General features: G+C 48.6%; 1 protein-coding gene across 2 annotated transcripts in view; it reads right to left on the reverse strand.

The window, feature by feature from the left end:
- ash1l (ash1 (absent, small, or homeotic)-like (Drosophila)) overlaps positions 1-12,636 on the reverse strand; it is a 30,628-nt gene that overhangs the window by 17,348 nt on the left and 644 nt on the right. For both annotated transcript variants that reach the window (XM_076755398.1, XM_076755397.1), the window contains exons 2-5: positions 11,985-12,071; positions 8,290-9,092; positions 3,021-7,458; positions 111-777 (exon numbers count right to left, since the gene is read on the reverse strand). In XM_076755398.1, coding sequence (XP_076611513.1) covers positions 111-777; positions 3,021-7,458; positions 8,290-8,898 — 5,714 coding nt within the window. In that variant the 5' untranslated portion in view covers positions 8,899-9,092; positions 11,985-12,071. The remainder of the gene's footprint in view (positions 1-110; positions 778-3,020; positions 7,459-8,289; positions 9,093-11,984; positions 12,072-12,636) is intronic.

A 12,636-nucleotide genomic window follows, 5' to 3' on the forward strand; every position in this document is an offset into this window, starting at 1 on the left:
ATCAGGACTGAATCTTAAGATTGGTGACCACTGTAAATTTATGTCTGTTCCACAGCTGAGACTCTGAGGGATAAAGGTTAATTTTCAACATGTGGTGAAAATTTGCCTACCCACGAAACTGCTGGAGCTCATCCTGGGTAAGCCAGCTTCTTCCTGTCCCAGCTCTGGGCCTTGCCACCAGGTTGCCCAGATTCTCCTCTCTATCCGGCAATCGCTCCTCAGTCTCTTCTACCTCCCCGTCCTCTTCTTCCTCCTCTTCTTCCTCCTCCCCATCTCTGTCCCACTGCTTCCTCTTCTGACCTTTTCGACGCTGGCCCTGGACCACAGACTCAATAGCATCTGTCACAGTGTCTCCCTCCCTCCCTCTTCCCCCTGCTGTCCGTTCCCCCCCTCTGTCCCTGTGCCGAGTCTGATTCAATTCAACCATGGGTGGTGGGGATGGTGGAGGGGATGGTAACGGGTGCTTTCTGGGACGTCCAGGGCCCCTCTTCTTCACCACGTTGTTTCCTGTACGAGCCTGTCTCTGCAGCTTCTTGGCACGCAGGATTTTGTTGACGTGGTGCAGGCTGTGTTTGGATGGCTGTGCCCGATGGGAGTGGTGGGGCAGGGAAACATCCAGGCAACAGTCCTGAGAGGGGGAGAGGCAGGAGGAGGAAGCCGAGCCGTGGGAGTGAAACAGGGAAGCTTGGTGATGGTGCTGTTGTCGGTGGTGCAGGGATCCTTCGGGCCCTTCAGAGGTTGAGAGGGCAACACCTCTTGTCTGGATACCTGATGACCCTTGTCAAAAATACAGAAAATTAGTGTTAAGTACTATATGTAGCACTAACGATCAAAGCACATAACACACAGTCTTAGCATTTGTAGGTGGCATTAGAATGTTTATTTATCAATTACAAGTTATATCTATTCACCATCTCTTAGCTGATCTTCATTTTCTCTGACTTTCCTCTTTGTATCACTCTCCATTTTCACATCTTTCTTCAAACATCTCCTCTTCTCTCATTTATATTATTCTTAGACTTATGTGTCACACTTGTCTTCCACAATTTCCCCTACTTCTCATCCTTTAACATTACGAGATAAAGCTTCATATTCCTCTTGCTTCTTCTCATCTTTTTTCCTCATTAACATTGCTCTCCCGTGCCTCATTATCCTGACTTCCTTACCCTCTCCTTTCTCCCCTTGTCTAACCTTGAGCTCAGTGAAAGGGAACTGACTCATGCCCAGTGACCCACAAAGACTTGTCATAGCAAGATCAGGGAGGCCACACATGTAACCCAAGTCACCCGGTAAGACAGGGTCAAAATGGGACAACCGATTAACTACATTATCAGACTGGACAACAGGTTTAGCCATTAACGACTTAACCTGAACCCCTGCCCCCTTTCCATGTGTGAATATGTGGTCATGGTGCGTTACCATGCATGGTGTGAACATTACGTTCTTAACAGCAGGTGTCATTAACAAACATTTATTTGTATTTTTTATTTTGTACTTTTGCTGACTGGAAATATGAACATTTGGATGAAAACATGCATATTCACACCTGCTCCTATATGCTACACCTTGTCTTTGGCTTCCCTTACAGTCCTTTCTTCCCCACATCACTCTAGAGTCTCCTGTCAGTACGCATCAATCTACTTCCATCATTCCCCACTTGTCTTGTGTGTCAGCCCAGTCTCCACCTTTGGTCTCATCTACCTTCACGGTGCAGTCTGCGACCGCTGGTTGACCCCGAAAGTCCTAAACTCTAATCCAGGATTACCCTGGCGTGGTTTGATCTACACCATGCTGTCTCAAAGGGAACCTTACGGTTTCCCATCTCACTTACTAACTTGCACACAAACATTAGGTAGTATTCACATTGAAAACACCCTCCCCACCACTGCTCACAGACACACTAGGACATCAGTTTTAGTCAGGGGGCGTTCAGAGTCATAGTGATGAAGCAAGACCATTTCTGAGGAACTGTCTTGCATCAGCAACATGAGCTCAGCCCAGGTGCCGGGTGTTCTGAAGGATAGGACTAAGCCTCACATTGTGGGCTTTTGAGGGAAACGTCTACTAAATATAGCATGTTAACAAAACACTCCACCCCTTAAACTCTGGCAGGAATGCTATATCAACTGTGGCCAACTGCAGCCATCCACACTGAGAGAGAAACCAGTTTAAGTCATTACGCATGCTTTTTTTTTTTTTTTGCCAAGCCTGTTAACCACTAGTAAGAGCTACCAAATGTCAGACAGTGTATGCACAGGGGATGTCACTGTCTTTCCAGGGGACGTTTTTTTCACTAAAATACGTGGCTTATTCCACTTAGTTTCTTTGTACAGATGGGGGAGAGATGTGAGGGCTAGAAAAACAGAACAGATCATTTTCCAGTGTTGTTTGATTGTAGGATGACTGAGATATGGATGGTTCCAGCAAATTTCTCGGCACTATGAAGGATTTACAAAAGACACACAAGCTTCACTGAGCAGAGATCAAGCAAGATTTTCAAGGCCTCTTGGTGTGCCATATGTCAGAGCCTGAAAGCGTTACTGCCCGAACGCATAGTCCTGAAATCAGTGCTGGATCTAATTGATTGCGCGCTGAGCCAAATTCACCATAGCTGTGCCAAGCTATAAAGCAAAAGAATCATGGGATTTTCTGTACAACTGCATCAGGACTACTTTTGGAAAATTAATTTGGTGCACAATTGGCTCCTATAACCTTCAACCATGGCAAATTTTACTTGGGTTAAAAGGTTTTCTGTGGTAAATAGCTCATTTAACTCAAAAGCCTATAGGGCTGTATAAAGAATATGGGATTCTATGCAATGAATGGCATATCCAAGAACAAATAAATGCTAATTGACCCCTGCTGTTATTGTTACTGGTTTCTATACAGTTTTCTCTTTATTTTAAATGAACTATGCAGATACTTTTGTAAACTGTATATCAGTTTATCAGTGGATGTTCTGCTTTAAGCAACCCATTCAAAAGATCCAATTAGATTAATCTCAACCAGATTAGACATACCTAACTCTCTCCTTTCTGCTGATGTTGAGCGGTCCTTCCTCATCGGCCGGTCCATGCGGGAAAAGCTGGAGCTCTCTGGGACTACCTCAGTCTTTCTGCTCCTGCCCCCCTTCAGTGTAGTGCGGGTGAGAGCAGAGGCAAACAAATTTGTAAGGTTTGGAGAATCATGGGCTCCAGGCTCTCCATCGTCCGTGGGGGTGAGAGGCTCCTCATCCTCACTGTCTGAGCAGCCAGCTGGGTCTTCAGCTCTTCCATCTGAGAAAGGACCCTGGCCAGGTGCCACATGACTCCGTGAAAGCTTTGAGTAGTCTGCCTTAGAGCTGCCCATCCTGAACCAGGACTCTACTGGGTGGTGGCCTTTTGAGCTGTTACCCAGTGCAAGCCTGGAGGGGCCTAGACAGGACATGGAGCCTTCCTTGCGTTTGTACCTTTCTGCAGATGAGGATGAGGAAGAAGAAGGTGAATTGGCAGAAGTGGTTCCAGCTTGCTTGCTGGCACTGATGATGGAGGTGTCTCGTCCAAAGCGGCATCGCTGTAAAGACTCCGCCATTCCTAAACTGCCAACTCGCTCTCCCTTCCCTGATGCTCCACTTTCAGAAATCCCTGCGCTAACCCGACTCTCTGATCCTCCTCTTGCAGCTTCCTCCCTGTCGTCCTCAGCACAGCGCTCTCTGTGCTTGTGTCTGTGTTTATGTTTGTGGTGCCAGTTGAAGGAAAGCTCAGACGACATGGGTGGATACAGGACAGGGGACCTTCCTCCTCCCAGATATTCCTGCCTAAGCAGCTTATGTTTTTTCTTGTGAAATTTGGAGGGGTTCAGCAGGAGATGTGAAGGGTGGTGGTGATGCATGTAAGATGTTGGGGGAGGAGGGGGAAAAGATGGTGAGTGGTGAGAGTGGTGGGATGGGGCTGTGTGGGGTGACTGGTGGTGTGGGTGGGGATACAGAGCGCTAGCTGGAGGATAGCCTCTGTAATAGCCCAACCCCAGGGGGCCAGAGGAGTAGGGAACACTGTAGGATGGGTGGTAGAAGCCTCCACTGGAGAGTGGAAATCCAAGTCCAGGTACAAAGGGAACTTCAGACATGGACTCCCTCAGTTTGGGAGGCCGTCCCCGTTTCTTCTTCATGTCTGGTTTACGAACATAGTGCAATGGGTCACAGGAGTATGCAGGATGGGAGTAAAAGCTGCCGAAGTTAACCCTGAAGATTGTAGGCAGGAGGTCCCTGTGGACATAATGATGTGGAGGTGGGCCAGCAGTGCCTCCTATGCCACCACTGGCCCTGCTTCCCACTCCTGGTACTCTACTTGTTCCCGCTGCTATGCCTATTCCACTGCCAAGCCGGTGCCCTGTGGTACGGTGTGCTATCCGAATTTCACTCAGTCTCACAACAATCTCATCCAGCTCAGCAAGAAAGTCTGGATCATGCCGTCGAGAGCGCAGCTGCAAGTACTTCTTCTTGCGTTTCCTTTTCTGTCTCTTTAGCTTGTCATAGCCAGGGCACCCATGGCTGCGGCGTTTACACTTGTGCTTATGCTTCTCCTTGTGTCCCATTAGGGAGGAGGGGGGAGCTGCTGGGTGAGGTCTCCGGGGATCAGGGGATGACCTTGCCCCGTGGGGTGATGGAGAGGGTGAGGGATGTTCCATGAGCACAGTGGAGTGCCGCCGCCTGCCTCTGGAATTAAGGCCCACCCCTGGACCCATAGCTGAACCGATGACCCCTGGCATTAATAATCCACTGCCCATTCCAGGTGGCACCCCAATTCCACCCAAACCACCCGCCCCTCCAGCTTTCTCACCACGATCAGAGGTGCTGTTATTGTCTGTTCCTATCCCACTGTCACTGGGCACTGTCTCCTCACTGTGTGACTCACTGACTGGTGACGGAGTGGCTTCTTTTAGCTCACTGAGGGGAGCAGGGGAAGTAGGGTGGAGCGGCCTGGGAGGGGAAAGCTTATGGTAATGGTAGTGCTGCCTGTAATGGTGGTGGTGGTGATGGTATCCCCGACAAGACGACTTTTTCTGGGAAGCTGCTGTCCCAAGAGACGATGACGCTGAGCCCATTCCCAGGTTGCGGGGATTAGGGGCCGAAAAGGTTGGGGGAGGGAAGGAGAACGTGTTGTGGCTATGATGGGGGTTAGAATAGTGAGAGTGACCTCCAAAGTGCACAGAGCCTGGCTCCACAAAGCTGGCATCGCTGATGGGACTGTGGCCACCACTAGACTGTGAGAGGGAAGGGGAGGGAAAGACCTCTGAAGAGGAGAGCTGGTGCTGGTGGTGTTGCTGGGACTGTGATTGATGGTGATGGAGAGGGGATGTGGTGTTTGGGGAAAGGAAGGGTTCTGGTGGCGGAGTTGTAGCTGTGGCATTGGTCACTGCTTTTGGTTTACGGCCTCTCCTCTTACCCATGTATATTGTGCCCTTTTTACTGACATTAATTTGTGGCCCCAGTTTTCCCCCAAAAGAGGCAGCCAGGGAGGACAATGATTGGGTTGTAGCTTCCACAGAACCAACCACACCACTGGTGCTGCCTTTAGTGGTATCCTCTGTTCTTGGGCCTAACAAGATTTGACTGAGAATACGCTTTCGTTTCATACTTTTCATCTTATTGATCTTGCCTATTATGGTTTTCATGATAAGCTGCCCATTTCCTTTGCTGCGGAATCGTTTGTCTCCCATGTCCCCTGACTCTGGAGCCAATGTGGGAGGCTGACCCTCCTGGGGTAAGGTAGGAGGAAGGCGCTTAGGGCGTCCACGTTTTCTAGGCATAGGTTTAGGCGGATTCAGGTCCACCTCTGGGTGAAGAACAGGCGGGTCCTGCTCTTCTTTGGACTTAAGCAAAGATGAAAAGACCTTGGAGGGGGCCAGCTTGTTAGGAAGGCACCCAGGAGCCGGGGCATCAAGCCTTGGCATTTTTGACTTCGGCCTTCCCCTTTTCTTAGGCTGGGGTGGGAAGAGCTGTGACGCTGGACTTTGTGGCACAGGATTTGGTTTGATCTTATTTGGGTTGGGAGGCCTGCCCACAGGTCTTTTAACTGGCTGTGATGGTGTTTCCAAGCTTGAAGATAAAGGCAAGGTGGTTTTGCTCTGGTCAAAGGGACTGTCCTGGCCTCCTCTGTGACTCTGCGTCTTGTTCATGACACGAGTCCAGCGGGGTTTCCTTCCTCTGCGTTTTTTAAGGGGTTTGCTGTCCTGCTCTGCAGGGGAGTCTAGGGATGAATCAGGAGAATCATCTCTAAGAGGTGTTTGTGGGCTTTCTTCACCATCTGGCTCTGATGAAGAAGGTGCCCTTTGTCTTACAGGTTCAGGGGGACTGCTAGTCCAACCAGGTCTGCCACCATCCCTGTTGGGACTGCGCTTACTTGGACTAGAGCTCTTCCCCCTCTCAACTCGCAGTGACTGATTATTACCCCCCTTGTCTTTCCCTTCTGGCTTTCCTGTTCCTGTTGGAGCAGGACACTTGGTTAAGTCTCTGGGGGTGCCCCTGTCCTGCTCCATCTCACTTACACTACTTTCCTCTGCCAAGGCAGGACTCTCTCGTGCATGGTGTCCTTGTGAGGGAGCAGAGGAGCCCAGGTGGCTCACTGCACTCACTGTCCTCTGCTCAGCTGAGGTGGTGGAAGAGGATGAAATGGGACAAGATGTTGGGGATGTGGCGTGGGCTAGGCAATGAGCTGGACGTGACTGTGGCTTGGAAATGCTACTGTTGCTGATGTCACTGTTGCTGTCCTTTGACAGTGCTGACAGGCGGTTATTGCCATAGGAGAGTGTTTGACTGCTGCTGTGATTACTGCAGTTGCTGCTGTTGCTGATGTTGTTACCGCTGCTGCTGCTACTAGCTATCCCAGCCTCTTCTTTATCCTCTGTCCTAAGTGGTGTCAGGGTGGGAGAATTTTCTGAGATACTGTCTTTGTTCCGAGAACCATAAGGCCGACCAGGTGGCCGTGACACAGGAGGTGGCGGAGAAAGGTGTACCATTCGTGAATATGTGTTCCTATTGGCCATAGCCCTGTCGCGCTGCTTGGCTGTAGGGGCCATAAAGCCTGAGCTTGGGAGAGGAGGAGCAGGGTCAACCTTTGCAGGTTTGGCTGGCTTGGGGGTCTTTGATGGTGGGCAAGTCGCTATGAGTTGAGCTAATTTCTCAGTGACTGTGGGTGCTCCCCAATTTTGAACACCCTTGTCCTTGTCTCTCTGACTTTCAGTGCTGTAGGTGTACTGAGGAGGTTTAACTCCTTCAAAGCTGGGTTCTTTTGATGCAGGTAGTGGTGGAGAAGGGGAAGATGTCCGGGGGTTGGGCTGTGGAGTTGGTGTTTTCTTCCCAGACGGATGCGTTTTGCTGTCTGGTGGAGGTCGGTGAAGGTTAAGGGGCCTCTCAGATGCAGTGGCGGCTGCTTTCGTGTCTGGCTTTGTATCAGACTTGCAATCCATCTTTGGTGAACCCTGCCCAAAAAAGAAAGAAAAGAAAAAGATGGCACTTGGTTAATGGGAACAAACAGGTGGTAACTGACGAATAATTATTACATTTAAGAGTTACACAGCCCAATTTCTTCAATGCATGGATGTATACACAACACTCCAGTTTTTCAATTCAATATAGTCATATGCTCACACAAAAAATGTGAGAGGAACGTGAAAAAATTAACAGCAGCTATGGTGCTAATGCCACTGAACTTAACACATCTGGCCAGAGACAGCCCCAGCTAAAAGTACAGTCAAAAACAGTTTCTAGATGCGTTTACAAAATGCAATTTACTGATAGGATTTTCTGTCCAATGCTGTTCCCAGGCATGCCCATGGGGGAAGTTACACTCAACTCAATAACACTTATCAGGGTCAGACTGGGGACAGAGAGGAAGAGAGAGCGAGAGAGAGAGCAAGAGAAAGAGATGGAGAGAGAGAGAATGGGGGGGTTGCGCAGGGGAGGGGGGTGGAGAGGACATGGCCAGGCAGAGACAGAGGATAGACGACACAGGCGGAGAGAGGCTGGAGGGGGCGGTGCATGATGAATAGAGACTGGCCAACAGAGAACACAAAGGAAACTAAAGAAGAATTTATGCCCTGCTCTTTATCTGTGCAATAACATGGTGATTACTAAGGTAACCTTGTTGTGACCACTGCCTTACTGATGACTGATAACATATTAAGGAGGTAAGGTAAACGTACACAGGTATGTACGCTAAATAAATATACCTTGGTGAACATGCTGGCTGTCAATACTGAATGTTTGTGCTTTATCGTAATACATAAATTGACTATGTTCTCCCTCCTTACCCTTTTTGCTGCAGCACTCCCATTCACTTGGGAGGGTGACAGGGTGGTAGTGCTGGCAGGAGGAGGAGCAGGAGGAGGTGGTGTAGGAGCTTTAGTAGAGGGGGTTGATGAAGATGATGGGGCTGGTCTGTTGACACTGGGACTCTTCTCCCTCTCTTTTTCCCTGCCTTGTGACGGACTCTGGCTCTGACTCCCTGGCCCGTCACTTGTTGCCCCGGCACGGTTTCCACGAGCACTGCCACCTCCACGCCCTGTATGCCTCACCGTGGCCCTGAAGGCTGGTCGGCACACGTAATTCTCCAAGATCTTAGGGGGCTTCTTCGTGCGTTTAGCTTGAAGGCCAATCTTAAGTTTGACATTGCCCTCTGACAGGCTGCTCTCTTTGATGGAGAAATGGGACTGATCACCGCTGGCACCTCCTGACCCACTTGCTCCTGGCCCTCCTGTACCAGCAGAGACAGTGGCTGCACCCTCTTTCTCCCTGTCTCTCTTCTTCTCCTCCTCTTCTTCTTTCTTTCCACCCCCTCCCTCCTTCTCTCGCTCCCCTGTAGGAGCACCTGAGAGAAGAGGGGGTGGAGTTGCAGTTCCACCCGGAATCTTCGGATCCATCAGAACTTTAAGGGGTGTGCAGGTTTACTAAGGAGGAGGTGTTGTGGATATCAGGTAGAGTTTTTGTTAGGGGGTGGGATGGGGGTGAAGGGGGAAAAGGGGGAGGGGGATAACGGTGAGGGTGAAGCACTCCTTGTTTTTAGGTGGCTTCTCTCCCTTCCTCGGCTGTCCAGCCCTCTTTCTCCGTCCTTCAACTGCAGAAGTAAAGACAGGTATAACAGGGAGAGAGAAGGGAAGGGAGGGGGGAATTCCACATTAGTCACTGCAACACACAGAACATCAACCAAACATTGACAGTTTTAAACAGTGCCCTGCAACTGAAAGTATAAAAATGTCTTTTAATGAATGATGGTGTAAAGCAGACGGAGGGCAACAATTTTTATCATCTATTTGGTTAGAGGCTGTCCTTCATCCCGTCTGGGTGAATTTTTATGGCGTGTTCGTCCTCACAGCCTATACCAATCTGTGACCTATTTAGACAGCCAAGGCTCTTCTACCTGAGAAATGCAACCTTAGGCTCAAGGACTATGAATTGTCCACCTGAGAATTACAAAGCCCACAAAGTCCAGAATCAATAGTTAATCCCACAGTGCTGCCACATCCTTCCTAGGTGTTACAGGATAAGATGCCAAATGAGCAATCCCTTAAGTTGCCTCATTAGCTGCAGTGAAAACGGGTGCCTGTGTTAGGGGCAAACTGCGTTAGCACAACAGCAGCAGATCGCAGCATGTTTCTTAATTGTGCTCCATAGAGGACAGCCCAATTCAATGAAGTTGTCTACAGCTCCCTGTGGCCACTGAGTGATTTAATGCGGATTCGCCCCCAAGCAGGTGCTTTCTCTGGGTGAAGTCATTTGGAGGCAATTCAGAACTGTGACCTCAGCACATTGGGCCCTCTGGGACTAGACAGAGGATCCGGCCGCCTTTCCCAGCCTTCGCCAGCAGCAACTGAGAGTGAGTGATAGAGCGTCAACGTGCCGGCGGTTTCTCTGCGCCCTACATTAGTGGAGAGCACTAAAAGAGCCACTTAATGGAGCCTCAGGAAAGTCATACAAGTCGTCACATCAGTAAAGTGTCACAGGAAGAGGAGGGAAAAAAAGAATCTCCCCAACACGGAGTCCTAGACCATGTTTGTTTTGGATTATGACTGTGGAAAACAGTAGTAGAGATTTTTTTTTTGTTGTTGAACCACACAGTAAACGCAACCCAATTTTTGGAGTCTGGCCTGTAGTTCCCCCACGCCCTCTTTTCTGTGTTTACTTCAATTACTCACTCCATTTCGCCTCAAAACTGCAGACTCCCCCTTGCTACACATACCACACTCAAATCACACCTCCCTCTTTTCTTTAGCACTCCATCAATCTCTGTGTTCTTTCACCGTTTTCTTTAAGCTTTTCCGTCCTCTTCCTGACTCTATTTCGCAAACTTGGAAAGCAGTAGTAACAGCACACAAACTAAAGTCACTGTGTTCCTACTTTAATCAAAAACACATTGCATCCAGCACCCCCCCCCCCCCCCCCCCCCAAACTCTGCTCCCTGTGTCCTTCTCTCAGAGTGACAAATGTTCTCCCTCTTTCTTTTATACTAAACGCTTGCAGAGATACTGGCTGCTTCCGCTGCCTGACAGCAGCTATGCCAAAAATAAGCCACGGTAGTACCTAACTCTGCGAGAGACTACTGACAAACGTCTAGAGAAAAGCCTCCTGGAGAGTCAAAACATTCCCTGTACCTCTAACAAGCTAAGTCAGGCCATTTACTACCACTTGTTCTGAGATAAATGATCCGATACTGGGCCAAATCACCTTCTAGTTTGTAACTGACACACACTAAATCGCATCAATTCCACGATTAGCATCTCAGTACTTTCATATTTACAAAGCAGTTAGGACTATGCCGCAGCCTTTTCGCTTTACAGTCATAGTGCAAAAGAGCAGAATAACAGCACTACTGGTTTTAAAGATACACATCAATCACGCCTGTCCGTCACGTGATTTTACTTTCACAACAATAACCAGGAGCTGAAGTACGAACACAGGTACATAAAACAGGAACAAATGTCAGATATGAAAATGAAAAACAGAGGATCAATAATCAATATCAGGCCAACAAGCTAAGAAATGGCAGAGCAGGCAGGAACGTAGTAAACAACTTCCCGCGCCCCCTCCCATTTCTTTCCCCCTACTCCCTCCCTCCTCTCACTCCCTCCTCACTTTTGCACACGTTGTTCATAACTGCTGATTTCCCTTTGGCCATAGCAATAGTATCCAACCCGCCCACCCCCATCATCACTCACATGAGGGCTGGCGTCTGCCCTCCGAGCGCCGTGTCATTTCCAGGGCTTTTACTCTATCGGTATTAGTACGGAGCCGTGCTCGGGGAGGGGGGGGCAAAGCAGGCAAATACCTTTACTACTACCATGAGTTTATATCATCTAACAGCGGAAGTGATCAAACTTAAATGTAACACGCCATGCCCTTAAGCGAAGGGGGCGGCTACAATGTTTAAACCTCGACGAAACGAATTGCTGCAATAAATCGGAGCCGAATGACAGGTGTCACCGTGCAAACATCAGTCTGTAGCAGCCCAGGCAAGTTCATTCATTCACTGCCTTAAAATGCAGCGCATAAAACGAGCGTTCAACGTAAGTAAGTACACTTTGCGTCTCGTTATGCAAAAAAACGTGGTTGGCAAGCGGAGGGCCGAACAGACCAAATAACGTTATCTGCTTTCGGTTTCCTATACAGTCAACGCTGCACTTGTCTGCACATTAGCCTGCATTTCGCTGCAAGTCCTCATATTCAGTCAGCAAATTCACCCCTGTGCAGTCATACTCATAATTACTGTCTCAATCACAGGGAAATCCGGCCTCCGAGACATGCTCTTACAGTTTCTGAAAGCACTGAGGGTGACACTGCAATGCATGCAGCCGAGGAATTATTTTGCAGAGCTACTCGTGGGTAAACAGACCATTAAAATCTGGCAAACACTGAGGAATCCCATTCAGTGGAGCTACACTGTTATGTCAACAGCAGCAATAAAATCGGGATATCTAATCTAATGTATTAGATTCATATGATCTTCACTCACCTCTGTAATTGTCCAGAAACGGTGTTCACATTATTTGGCTCTGTGTCGTCCCTCAACGTGGTGGCCACATATTGTATCTTGCAAGTGCTGAATTGCCCCCCCAAAAAAACAAAACATGAAAAATGTCAGTTTATATCGGTGATGTTTTTAAGATACGAATCTAAGGCATGTTCCGTGAGCTAAAAGCGACAGCCTGAAATGAGTATTTCACCCCTGGTATTTCAGCTACAACTGCATAACTCATGTTTGTGCTGTTTTTGGCTGTCACATAGGTTAGAACGAGGTAATAATGTTGATTCAAAGAAAGAGATCTGAATGAATGCACACGGTTCTTGACCACGTACAAAATTGGATTAACCTTTCCACCTCCAAAACACAAAGTTGCGATGGTGTAAGCTGAGTGCCAGCATGTAAAGCATCCCCCCGAAAAAATGAATTTCCACAATATTCAGAATAACAAGCAAGGCGGTAAAGTAATGTGGATGGTTTGACCACTTGGAGCTTAATATAGCCCGTGTATTGTGAAAGGTTTGTTTATTTTGTAGGAAGCTAGTTGCTACCATCCATCCAATACTAGACAGCCTGTGCTACATTTTGTATCAATGGCACTGGCAGCGGCTAACTAGCCATCTATCAGCAGCCTGTTTGAGGA

The sequence above is a fragment of the Chaetodon auriga genome, chromosome 17, assembly GCF_051107435.1.
Source record: "Chaetodon auriga isolate fChaAug3 chromosome 17, fChaAug3.hap1, whole genome shotgun sequence".
In the NCBI taxonomy this organism is placed as follows: Eukaryota; Metazoa; Chordata; class Actinopteri; order Chaetodontiformes; family Chaetodontidae; genus Chaetodon; species Chaetodon auriga.